The 12923-nt window shown below is 34.4% G+C and overlaps 1 protein-coding gene across 1 annotated transcript in view; it reads left to right on the top strand.

Annotated features, from left to right (window-relative positions):
• Nucleotides 11450-12923, top strand: part of LOC105173775 (beta-glucosidase 13-like) — a 55545-nt gene continuing 54071 nt past the window's right edge. The window contains exons 1-2 of the mRNA XM_020697651.1: nucleotides 11450-11666; nucleotides 12108-12177. Of these exons, the coding sequence (XP_020553310.1) occupies nucleotides 11499-11666; nucleotides 12108-12177 (238 nt within the window). The 5' untranslated portion in view covers nucleotides 11450-11498. The remainder of the gene's footprint in view (nucleotides 11667-12107; nucleotides 12178-12923) is intronic.

Here is a 12923-nt window from a genome sequence, read left to right as displayed (position 1 = left end):
TAAAAATGTATAGTTCCCGTTGTACACATATACAAATCGGTCAAGCAGTTGATACCTATAATTAATTTTTTTTTCTATAACCAATTTATTCAGAAAATATAAAACATACGACATGTATGCATATATTATATTCATACAACATATATACAATCAAATTAATATGACAACATAAAACATATATACAATCTTTTAAAATTACAGATTTAAAAAAATTTCTATAATCTTAAAAAATTCCATATATTTTTTTTAAAATTCTAGAAATTAAAAAATATTTCTGAAACTTTAAAAAATTTGGAATTTTTTTAAATAACAGATTTGAAAAAAAAATTCAGTAATTTTAAAAAAATTTCAGTAGCTTTACAAAATTTCCAAAATTTTTTAAATTTTCAGAAATTAAAACAATTCTGAAATTTAAGAAAATTTCTGATTTTTTTTTCCAAAATTACAGAATTTAAAAACAATTTCAGTTATTTAAATATTGGCAAAATTTTTTAAATTTTTCAGAAATTCAGAAAAATTTCAGAAAACCTTAAAAAAATTCTGAAATTTTAATAAAATTCCAGAAATTCAAAAATCTTTCTGAAATTTTAAAAAATTTGGAAATATTTTTTAAAACTACAGATTTAAAAAAAATCAGTAATTTTAAAAATTTCATGAAATGAAAAAAATTCTGAAATTTAAAACAATTTCTGAAATTTTTTAAAAATTACAGAATTTAAAAACAATTTCAGTTATCTTAAAAATTTTGGAAATTTTTTTTAAAATTTTGAGTGGGGTGGGTTGGGCGAGTCAAGGCGAGGCAGGGTGAAACTGTACCAGACCCACCTCATTGTCATCTCTATGATTAACGTCCTCGTTCCAGCTTTCCACTCCCCCCATCTATCAACTCGTTCCACTATAGCCTGCAAATGCAAAGTGTTTGGAGTTATAATTATCTAGAAGGATGTCGAGCTCAAAGAATCCAACTAGTCCTCAAAAATAAAATTTTGGCAAATGAGTTTTTATAGCTAATGCAAAAAGAATACCAGCCATGCTTACAGAAGTGCGACTGTAGTAGGTCTTGTTCGCCCACATCCAAGGGAATCGCTAATATGGCGTTCACATCCTCATGCCTTAATATCTCCTCGTTCCAACTTCCCCCCTCCCCCCATCTATCTACTCGTTCATTGTGCCTTGCAAATGCAAACTGTTTGTGGTTGTAATTACCCAGAAGGAAATAGGCTGCTCTATCCAGATTTTAACAAGCCGACTAGAGTTACTTGTCACCGAGATCTTGCTGCAATCAAGTCCTGCTAGGAGCAACCCACCACTGCTCGAGTCTCATGCAACTCTGATGTTGGGAAGTACCACTATTTCCAAATGGGACTATCAGACTATTTGGGTAGGTAATCATTTGTCAGAGTTGGTTTGCCAACATCGCTTGGTAGCACCCACATTCTTGCTAGCACAAATCTTATCCCAAGCGAGCCAATGAATTTTTCTCACCCCCTTATTATGCCAAAGAAAGTCAGCCATGAGACCCTCTATCTCACGCAAGTAGACAAAGAAACAAGGAAATAGCTCATCACAAACATGGTAGTGGACTATACAACCGACTTGAGCAAAACCACTTTCCCCTCTTGAGATAGATTTTCACACTTCCAACGTTGCAATTTCTCCCACACCCTATCCTTTAGATTTTTTAAAAACAGCCTCTCTGAGCGACCCACGGCAATAGGTAAGCTCAAGTACTTTTCATGCCTATCCACCACCTACACTCCAAGAATATTGGTGAGGTCCATTCTACATGCACAAGGAGTATTATGACTAAAAGTCACCGATCGCTTCTCCAAGTTCACTTTCAACAATGATACCTTCTCCAACATACTCAAAATCTGCCTCACACACTGCATCACCTCGCTTGTGGCTAGGCAAAAGATCAACATATGGCTGTGGCGACTAACAACCACTCCTCAGGGTTCCCCATTGGCTTTCTCCATAGAGATAAGATGACCTAAAGCCTCTACACATAATAAGAAGAGATAAGACGAAAGAGGATCCCCTTGACAGAGACCCACGCTAGGGGTGAGAGCAACCAAATATCTTATTAGATAGCACCATAGAATAAGACGCTGTGGAAACACACATGTGAACAAGAGAAATAAAAGTAGAATGAAAACCTAGCTTAGCTATAACAGTTGCAAGAAAAGTCCACTCCACATAGTCATAGGCTTTGCTGAGATCGAGCTCCAGCGTAGTGTGCCCCACCAAGCCTCCCACTTGTGTGCTAGATAGTGATTAATATTATAAGGAACCAGAACATTATCGGTAATTAGCCTACTAGGATCTAAAGTCGATTGAGGTTCAAAGATAATGGCCATGAGCAACAGTTTCAGCCTATTAGTTAATACCTTATAAGCAATTTTATAAGTGATATTACAAAGATTAATCAGATGAAAATGACTCATAGTCTCGGTTTTAGGACATTTTGGTATCAAGACAACATAGGTATAATTGAATTTAGCATCAAAATTCTGGTGGTTTAAAAACTCAAGCACAAAAGAAGTACCTCCGGACCTACAATATGCCAATACTTTTGGTAGAAGATAGGAGATATACCATTCAGCCCCAGAGATTTATAAGGATACATTTAAGAAATAGAAAATTTTACCTCATCCGAGGAAAACGGTTGGGCCAGAGCCTTGTTCATGTCTTTACTGATTCGTGCCGCCATCCCCCCAACAGTCGCATCAATGTCCTCGTTTAAAGTATACGTCGACTAAAATAGATTTTTGAAACAATTAGAAATCATCTATTGCGTATCTTCCAACGAAGAGCTCCAAATACCATCATTATTTTATAGGTGAAAAATTGAGTTTTTACTATATCTAACACTCGCCTTTGCACGAAAATAAGTGGTATTTATGTCCCCTCATGGAGCCAATAGCCTTTCCTCGTTGCTTCCACATAAGTTCCTCTTGGGACAACAATTCCTCCAATTTGCGTCTCAGTGCATCCCGTTTCTACCTATCCTTGAAGCTGATTGGATCTATATCCAACGTCTGCCATTGCTCCTCTAATTCCTTAACCCTTCATCAAACATGACCTAAAGTGCAATCTGTCCCAACTAATTAACCTTGCTCTAGTGCTGGATAGACTCTTCATAACCAAATGACCTACTGGGCAGTCCATGCCACAACCCCACAACCTTTGAATGAGATCCTCACACCCTATTGCCCGTGTCCACATAGCTTCAGATCAGAATATTTTCCTCTGCTAATTAAACTCTGTTCGGCAGTAGCATTTCGGTGGATAATCAAGGGATTGAGGTCAAATCCCCTAGTTGTGTCTGTCACAACTTGTGCATTCGTATGAAAGCACCGCAAAATGTGAATGGGTCGATCCCGGGAATGCACAAGCGGAACCGGTAATATTAAAAAGAAGAAAATTAATCGAAACATAATAAAACCATAATTCCAAGGGTGTACCTTTGGAGTTCCTGGACATTCTATATAGTTAATTAAAAAACATCAATAAAATTAAACCGGACTAATGGTTGAAAAAAAAAACGAGAGGTAATAAAAAATGTAAATCAAGAATTACCTTTTTCATGATTTATTTTGAACCTCCTTCGTTTGATCCGTTCACGCAAAACTTCAACGTAGAAGCTCTCTAAAGTTGCGTCCACACCATATTGGAAATTTGGGATCCCTCTACTCAGTTTGCTAGAAAAGAAATTGGGGAGAAAAACACACCAAGTATGTTCATGAGAGGGGCGGCCGAGTGAAGTTAGGTGTAGGAAATTATTTTTGTGTTTTTGTTATGTATTCATTAATAATTGCAAATAACTAATATACATATATATATATATATATCGTGAATGGATGTATTAGAATGTGTTTAGGTTCATTCTATCATCCATAAGGTAATAAAATCCTTTATTTCAAATAAGGATGACTAACATTTGCACTTTCCAAAAGTGATTTTGTTAGTCAATAATTTCCTTTTCTAGAATTTGCACCAACTTAATTATGGGTTTTCATTGGCCGATTTTATTAAATAAAATACGAGGCCTAATAATTTTAATTAAATTTATTTTAATTAAAGCTCACTTAAATTAATCATATTAGTTTATTCTTGGGTTCTTCCATCCAATGGATCCTTCTCATTTACAAGTAATCCAATTACTTATGGAATTAATTCCTCATCCCTTCTCAGTAATTTGTGTGCGACTCTTTAGGTTCACCTTTCAACTAGACTTGGGTTAGTGTCAAACACTATCATAATTTAATTTAATTAATAATTCTCGATCAACCCTTGCTCAAGAAAGCCCGTCAGCATGTGTCGCCGTCTAGCAACGGTCCATAGGACTAAAGACTAGGCTAATATCCATGTGAACTTTTAGGCTCTCGAGTCCATAGGGGTATGGTCCTTCCGTCTACCGTTCCTTGCCCTTAGTCTAGGGCATGGAATTGGGTGTAGATTTTCATCCTGGACCAGGCGTCTATCCTTAATACTTGAGATCGCGCTACGTCAAATTGCTCGACATAAGAACTTCTTTTTCCTATTCGACCAATGATTGTGGTCACAGTTTTATAGAACGCAAACGCATCTCCAAGTGCGTAGGAGATAACTTTGACACGTTTTGACTGGAGACGGATCCTCTTTTGGAACTCACCGTCCTTGCTACATGCTCCGACTATACTAGATAAGGCTTATGATGATCGTGTCCGTGACACTGTGACTTCTTACACAGACCCCAAGATATATTTATCTTATGCGCGTGACTGCCGTAATTTCTCAAGTCTGAGGACTACTCCCGTACTATCGGAGTCGAGGATTCGAGCCATACCGACCAAGCCTATAAGGCTTTCATATGACAATCTTCGCGAGGCAGTTCAGTCGAGTCAACACATAGTTAATTGATCCATTAAGATTGTACAGACGTCCCACATCTATCGCCGATGAAACACGACACTCATCAAGTGAATGTGACTCTTAATGCAAGTCCATAGGACACTCAATGCCCATTCTTGAGGTCCTTGACTTGGAACATTTCAGACCCAACTTTTAGCAGTTGATTTCATGACCGTCATCTAATGCACAGTCCAACTGTTGCACGGATATTAAAGTGGTCTGTGGGCATCTATTGTGACGTCAGAGCAGTGCTTAACGTAATTTTGTAAACACAACATATACGTGTGCCGATGAAGAATACTTACCAGATTCGTCAAGTTAATATTGCTCAAGTAAAGATTGATTGAATGGTTCTCAAAATCGCCTATCTAATTGATTTTCGGTCACTTATTCCAACATCGATAACCAAGAATACCATCATATTGTTGCATGAGCCGGATCAAGGCACACGAAAACAGTATCAGGCGCTTCTCGTCGATTGCACCACGTAAACTTATCACCATGATAACAAACGTCATACAAGTGGCAATTCGAAAGGCAAGCCCAAAGGTCTTCAATTTGTTTCCTAGTCCTTGGAGCACCTGTCTTCTCCTCCAGGAGCAGTATATCATTGAAATCTCCCACACAGAGCCAAGACTGGTTAGAAAAACCGCTCATCGTTCGCAACAGGCGCCATGTTTCCTCCCTTCTACCCACTTCTGGTTGGCCATAGATAACCATAAATCTGCACCCTATAATACCTTCTTCATTAAACACACCGGCATCAATATGTGAGCACGAAAACGAATGAATAACCAGATTAACATCCTTCCTCCAAAGCAGCATCAACCCACCCCCTTGCCACGCATATCCACATTAATGCTGAAAATATTATATTTCTCCTTAAGAGTTTCACATTAACGTTTCTTGCACTTAGTCTCGAAGAGGAAGGCTAAAGCGAGGTTATGGAGCTGAATGAGCTCGTCAAGTGTATGAAATGTCCAAAGCAACCACAATCCCTGAAAGTTTCAAACTAAGAGTTTCATGACAAGCGGTAGGATTTCCTAGCAACCTCTGCCAATAATATATCAGATTCCTCATCAAGTAGATGACGGCTTTTATCCTTCCTAAATAATCCATTCCCAGAAGCCTGTATGACTGCCTCTCGACTCCTTTTACAAATAATCAACCCACTTCTCGTGATACGCCTTTGCCCATGCCGACATCGCACCGTCGAAGTACTAGCAACTGTGGAAAAACAAACTGGAACCTGGACTAGAACCTCTTCCGCTAGTGCCAGAGCCGCATTAGATTTGGTGGCGACTTGTCATCCAAACGAAGGGTCTTGAGCATCAACTTGAATTTGGTCACCCCCCGTAGCATCCACTTTATACTTTGTCGTTGTTCTTCAGGCCATATTTTTGGGATGTTGGATTCCATGCTGTCCGTTGGTGAAGTATGCAAGAGTGTATGCCGGTTAGCCCTCAACTAATCCAAGGGAGTTGGTCCTAAAAGTCCGCTGCTGGTAAACAAGAGGTTGCTCCTTGCAAGTTACACCCTTCCCTTTTCCTACACTGGATAATGCTGGCCCCCAAAAGTCACTAAAACCTCCTCCAAACACAGTTTGTCCTCGTAATGGAGTGGAACCACAACTACGTTGTTGTTGATTTGAAGTAGCACCCTGCCCCTTACAAACCGGCCCCAAATGTTTACTGGAGCTCGAAGCCACAAACCATATGGCGTCTCATCTCCCGAGTCCTAAAAATTATCCTAAAAACATATCTCGTAGAATTTTTAGCTATACCCAAGGCAATCACAAAGATAACTGACATTTTGAAGCAGCTCATACGTGAAAGAAACAAGCAATTCCTCCCCCATGGTAGTACAGACACGAAGTGCTCAGATAAGAGGGGGAGTGACATTAATTGCAATCCGTCTCTGTAGAGCAGCAGCCCAAGACCGGCCCGATTTCTCCATATCCATGTCACGAAACTTTCCCAACTTATTCCTAATAAGTGTCACAATCCCCAAGTTCATTTTCCTCAATGGCAAGTTATGGATGTGGATAGAGAATTCACACTAATTAAGGTCAACACCTAAAGGATTTTCATTCACGTCAATGCTATTAAGGATCAACGTGTTTTTCTCGAAACTCCATGAGCACCCCTCCAAGGCCTTATTACGATGTAGGATGCGATGAAAGCGGATTAAAAATCACCCTCAGCCAGATTCCTCATCTCAAGAGCCTTAATCGAATTCAGCATATTTGTAAGTAGGGAGACAAGGGCAGCCTCGAACTTAGGTTGCTTGGTCAACAGGAGCTACCCGACCTAGAACAAGTTATAGAACTATGAGTCAGCAGACCAAAGACCGTCGGGAATCACTACCCTAGCATCCTCCATTTCTATTAAAGTTTTTCCCTAATTTATTGCAAAAAGCATCCTTCACTACCAGAGGAAACAAATCCGCGGTCACTAGGGGGATGTGCAATCATTGACCACAAAACAAGGCCGTTGTATGTCCCGAATGAATTGCAACCTACTAGACAAAGAAAGAACCACGAAGGAAATTGGAAGAAAAGTAAACGCATCACAGATACGAAATAAGATGAGAAGAGAAGGGATAAAATAACGAAATACGAAAAAATTGAGAAAATATAATCCAAACACATGAACAAAAAAACCACAAAAAAAGTAAACACCAGAGAAAAATCACTAAACAAAGCACACAAAAATACTAGAGGCACAGAAAGCACCGCTAAGAAACGAAGACCCCCACAATGTCGATGATTCCCCGAAGCCAACGGCTTAAAAATTCACGGAGAAACCCTCCCTGACGGACAAGAAGTGATTTAGTGCTGGTAGGATTCTCATGTTGAGAGAACATAGGACTCTCATGCAAAGAGAACATATAATTTTTATTTATTAAAAAGATACTATTGGTTCTTATATTTACGCTTGTTGTTTGTCAATTTTTCATAAAAAATAATAAATTTTATCTCAACTAGTAAACTTTATGTTTATTTTTTTAAAATATTAATAGAAAAAGTAAATATTTAATTTAATAATACTCCCACTAAGTAATATAATTGGTGATTCATATATAATAATTAAACTTGCATGATTGCAAAGAAAAATTATTTTATTAATTAAGTAAATAGCCATTTAATTTGTATTTCTTGATAATATAGGAATAATATAATTAGATAATATAGCAAATAAGATATAAAAATTTTAAGATATTTAATGTATGAAAGTGTAAATTCAATTATTGTAAATTATATAGATTATTTAAAAATTTTAATATCAACTTTAAATATGCAATTTTAAAGATAAAATAAAAATGATAAAGTTAATTAAATAATATTAAAATAAGGTTAAAATATTAAAAAATAAAGTTAAATTTATTTATAAAAAAGCCAAAATAGTTAAAAGCACCCTTGACCTAAAACCGCTTTTTTAAGTAATTTCAGAAGTATAAGTTGGCATCCAATTAACACTTTAACAATACTTTATTAGAGTCAAAATTAGAAAAACTCTTTTTTAAAACTCATGCAAACACTCTCACTGAATAATACACTAATTTACTATTTCATTAATTAGTCTAAGTTAATTAGGATTAAATTTTTTTCCTTATATGTCTTCCCACTTAAAATTGACATAATTTTCATAATTCATATATTCAGTCATTATTAAATTGGTTGATTATTTTTTATTTTTTCACGAAGATCAATTTTTCCACTTTGCCTTTTTCCTCTTTCCACATTTATGCTTAAAAGAATGTAATTTAATTATAACAATTTAATAATAAAATATAATAAAAAAAATGTTGCTTCATTTTTTTGGGACTTTTGACAAATACTTAGTTTTGATTAGTTATTAAATTTTAAAAAATAGAATTTTTTCCATTTATATTTCTTTTTTAAAAAAATTAAACTTTCCTTCTTTTTTTTAATTGAATATCTATTTTGAATTTCTACTTCATATGATGTAGAAAAATAATAAAGCCTCGACAATAATTATTCTTTTAAAAATTATATTTTAAATATAATTTACCCTTATGTGTTAATGAGAAAGTGCATAAAACTTTCGTCGAAAAATAAAGTACAAAAATTCTCTTTGTGATTTAAAAAATGATATAATGTACCTCCCTCCGTCAATTTTTAATATACAATACGAAAAAAACATTATCTTTTCTCTAAATTATAAACAATCATGATTAAAAAATCACAGTAAATCAATATTATTAACCACAGTTAAATAAAACTAATGTAAAAACTTGAACTTTTATCATGATAAATCAGTATTTGTCATAATTTTTAGCTGTCAGCTATGATAAATATTTCCGCATCACTTGCAAAAACAATAGCTAATGATTGTTTGGAAGCAAAAATTTGTACTTCTTTCGGTGATATACAAAGATTACATATAATGCAGTCGTGGGAGTTCGTGAGGACAGATCATACTCTTATAGAAAAAAAAGTGTAACCAAAATAATAAGTTAAATACAATTTATCCTATGTGTTAATGAGAAAATGCAACAAACTTTTGTAAAATAATAAAGTACAAACAATCCCTTTGTGATTTAAAAAATGATACAATCCCTCCGTCAATTTAAACAGGAATGTTAAAGTTGTATAAATTTTTAATCATAAGAGAGTGAATTGCACTTTATTTTTTTACACTTTTTTATTAATATAGGAAGTAAATTACATTTAACCCCCCAAAATAATAGAAAATGCTGGGACCATACCGGTCATCTTGAAGTATTCTATGCTCGAATCATATGATTTTGACGAGGTTAAATTCAACACATCATGTGCCAAGTGTTCTGTGCATAGAATGTGCTGATAATAATGATATATTTAATTTAAAAAATTAAAATGTTTACATCCAAATATTCTATACATATATATATATATATTATATATTAAGCGTATGTAGCATTGTGAAATCAAAGTTGACTTTATGTCAATGTTGCCATTATTGGAAGGTAATTATGCACGTAGGTTGCGTGCCACTATATAAAAAGAAAAATTATTCTACATTTATAAATTGTGATTAATTTTTTTTATGTAGTTAGTAAACTCTTTCAACTGATAAAATAATTAATTTATCTGACCATAGTCTTGAACTATGTTTCGTATCTCCCTTATATCTTGGGAGATTTTTTATATATCCAGCTCGAGTTCTTTCCAATCAGTCATAATTTTTAGAACTAAAATTATGAAGGAATCATTCCGCTTCTCCTGGCTGGGATTCTACCATGAACTTCAGTGGAGTGTAGACGCCTCACTGCATTCCCTTGTAGTACTTGTCGAACCTAAAAAATTTTCAGCCATTGGATCAATCCTCGTGGGACTATTTTAACGCTTGTCAAAAATTTCCATGAGAAATTCTCTTTTTTGTATTATCAGAATCTGAAAATATTCCCTATTTTCAGAATAACTCGAACTTTCGTTCGATTCCATTTTCTCTCGAAGAGTCTCCTTCATTAGTGGATAAATAATATCAAAATGTAATACAATCATATATTTTTTCAATAAACCTAGGTTCTGATACCATTTCTAGCGAGTATTACCGAAAAATGTGAAATGAGTGTATATGGACTCAAACTACCTTTTAAAAGTTGCATAGGGGTAAAATTGTTCGAAAATCTGTCAGATAACTAAAATTAGGCAATTTCGTAAGTTACTAGACTTAAACAAATATGGACATAGTTATCGAACTAAAATTAAAATTAGGTATACTTAGCGGACTAAAATGATACTTTTTCCCTAGTATATATATTTTAAATTTTTAAAAAGTATTTTTATGCACTAATATGCACTATGAATTATATACTATATATACTCACCTAAGAATTTTTTTATATTTTTTTAAATGTTTAAAAAAATTATAATTTTCTATTTCTTCGAAACTTCAGCGTGAGTTATAATTTATATTTTTGTTCCTCACTTTTCATCCTATTGTGAAATATTTGGCGAAAATGGGCAATTGTTCCTCAAGTATAACTTGAACAAGTGTTGCACTGCTGCTAAATCAACTATCATGCATTATTGTAATAGGAAAGCGTGAGAGCTCTCATTATTTGTGATTCAGATGTAGGGTGAGATTTAAAAATAACAATAGGCTGAGATTACCATTTTTTCATGAGAGATTTTGAAAGAGAAAGTTGGGAAAAAATGGATTAGGGCCTTAGGAAGTCTGTTGGCTTAAAAAAAATGAAGAATTTGCCTCGTTTCCATTCAATTATTTGATGGATGGACAAAAAATAAGAAAAAATAAAAGTTATTATCCTTAAAATGAATTCCCGTAATCACTACGATCAAAATCGAACAAGACCTAACTTTTGGGATAAAAAATTAAAATTTTTCTAACGACAAGCAACACACATTGCTTTTCCGTCTAAAACTTAATAACGTGATGCATATAACCACTAAATTACAAGAATATTTTAAAAAGTATGAAATCAGTATCACCAAACTCTAGTATTAAATTACAGTTTCCCTCAACGTATTGCATCTGCATGATCACACAAGTTGACATATCAAAGGCCTCTCCACGTCTATATAATGGACCATCGAATGAAACTCTCACTGGCATCTTGAAACAAGCAAAGCCATGGCAGCTCAACGCGGCTGCATCACTCTACAAGTTGTACTATTTCTGATCATTTGCTCATCATTTGCAAGCACAGGGTTTGGAGCAACAAACGACACTTCGCTCAATCTCACCCGCACCAGCTTCCCCAAAGGCTTTGTATTCGGAGCTTCCTCGTCTGCTTATCAAGTAATTAAACATCTCCGTCTGCATTACTTTCTCTTTGACTTGCATTTGTAATTCACAGCAAAATGTTTTTTTAGTTTCATAAAATAAGGACAAAATATATTTTAGTACTACAACTATGCCAGGTGTCGTTTTTAGTTCCATAAAATTCATAATTGCGTACTTTTAATCCCAAATAATCACGTACGTCGTACGTTGTGGTTCTGGGACTAAAAAGGCTCAAAATCACATTTTTTGGGACTAAAAGGACCTGATTTTGAATTTTATAGGACTAAAAACGTCACTTACCACAGTCGTGGTACAAAAAAAAAATCTGCCCTCATTTATAGGACTAGAAAAACATTTTGCCCTTCGTTTTACGTCCCATAAACCCTAATTTTTTTCATTCATGCAAACCTTTGGGCTTTACGTCTGATCTTTCTGTTTGGTTTAATTGTTTGGTAGTATGAAGGCGCTGCGTCTGAAGATGGGAGAGCACCAAGTATATGGGACACTTACGCCCACCAATTTCCAGGTTCATTTTTGTGACGCACAATTTTTCCTTTCTTTAAACTCCTATAAATCTAAAGGATTTACACCAAGAATTTTGAAATATTAATTTCATCAATTCAAATATTAAAGTAAATGAATATGATTGTCCACTTTTTTTGAACTGTACACCAATCATACGATAAAGATGCATTGCACTTGCTATATATTAGATTAAGTTTAGTCAAGGCGACCCAAACTAAACTTTCCCATATTATAGTCTATCCACATTTTGCTTACCCAATTAGTTCTATGTATTGCATTTCTTTTTTTTGTTTTTTTTTTTTTGCATCTAAAAGTTAAAGTTATATAATCTATTACTTACAATCTTGACAAGTTTACAGAGAGAATCGCTGACCGCAGCAACGGTGACGTGGCGGTCGACTTCTATCATCCGTACAAGGTAGTTTCTGGATTCTAAATAAATTTGTCTTCGATAAAGCAGTATGTATAATTTAATAAAGCTGAATTTTATTATATTATTTGTTTATATAATTTAATAAAAGAGAGTTGTCATAACTGCTTACATATTTTAACTTTAAATGTGTCTAAATAAAAAATCACTGAAAAAATTAAGTGATCAAAGAGAAAGTTATTTATGAATATCAGTCGTCAAAAAAACTATGATGTAAGATGAAGAAAAAAAAATATGATAAGAAATGAATTTAAGGATAAATTTGAGTATTCAAAAATTGGTACGATAAAATATTTTCTTTTATAATAATATAGTCA

Source organism: Sesamum indicum, linkage group LG11 (assembly GCF_000512975.1).
Source record: "Sesamum indicum cultivar Zhongzhi No. 13 linkage group LG11, S_indicum_v1.0, whole genome shotgun sequence".
Lineage (NCBI taxonomy): Eukaryota > Viridiplantae > Streptophyta > Magnoliopsida > Lamiales > Pedaliaceae > Sesamum > Sesamum indicum.
This window is presented reverse-complemented; position numbering and strand designations above follow the sequence as displayed.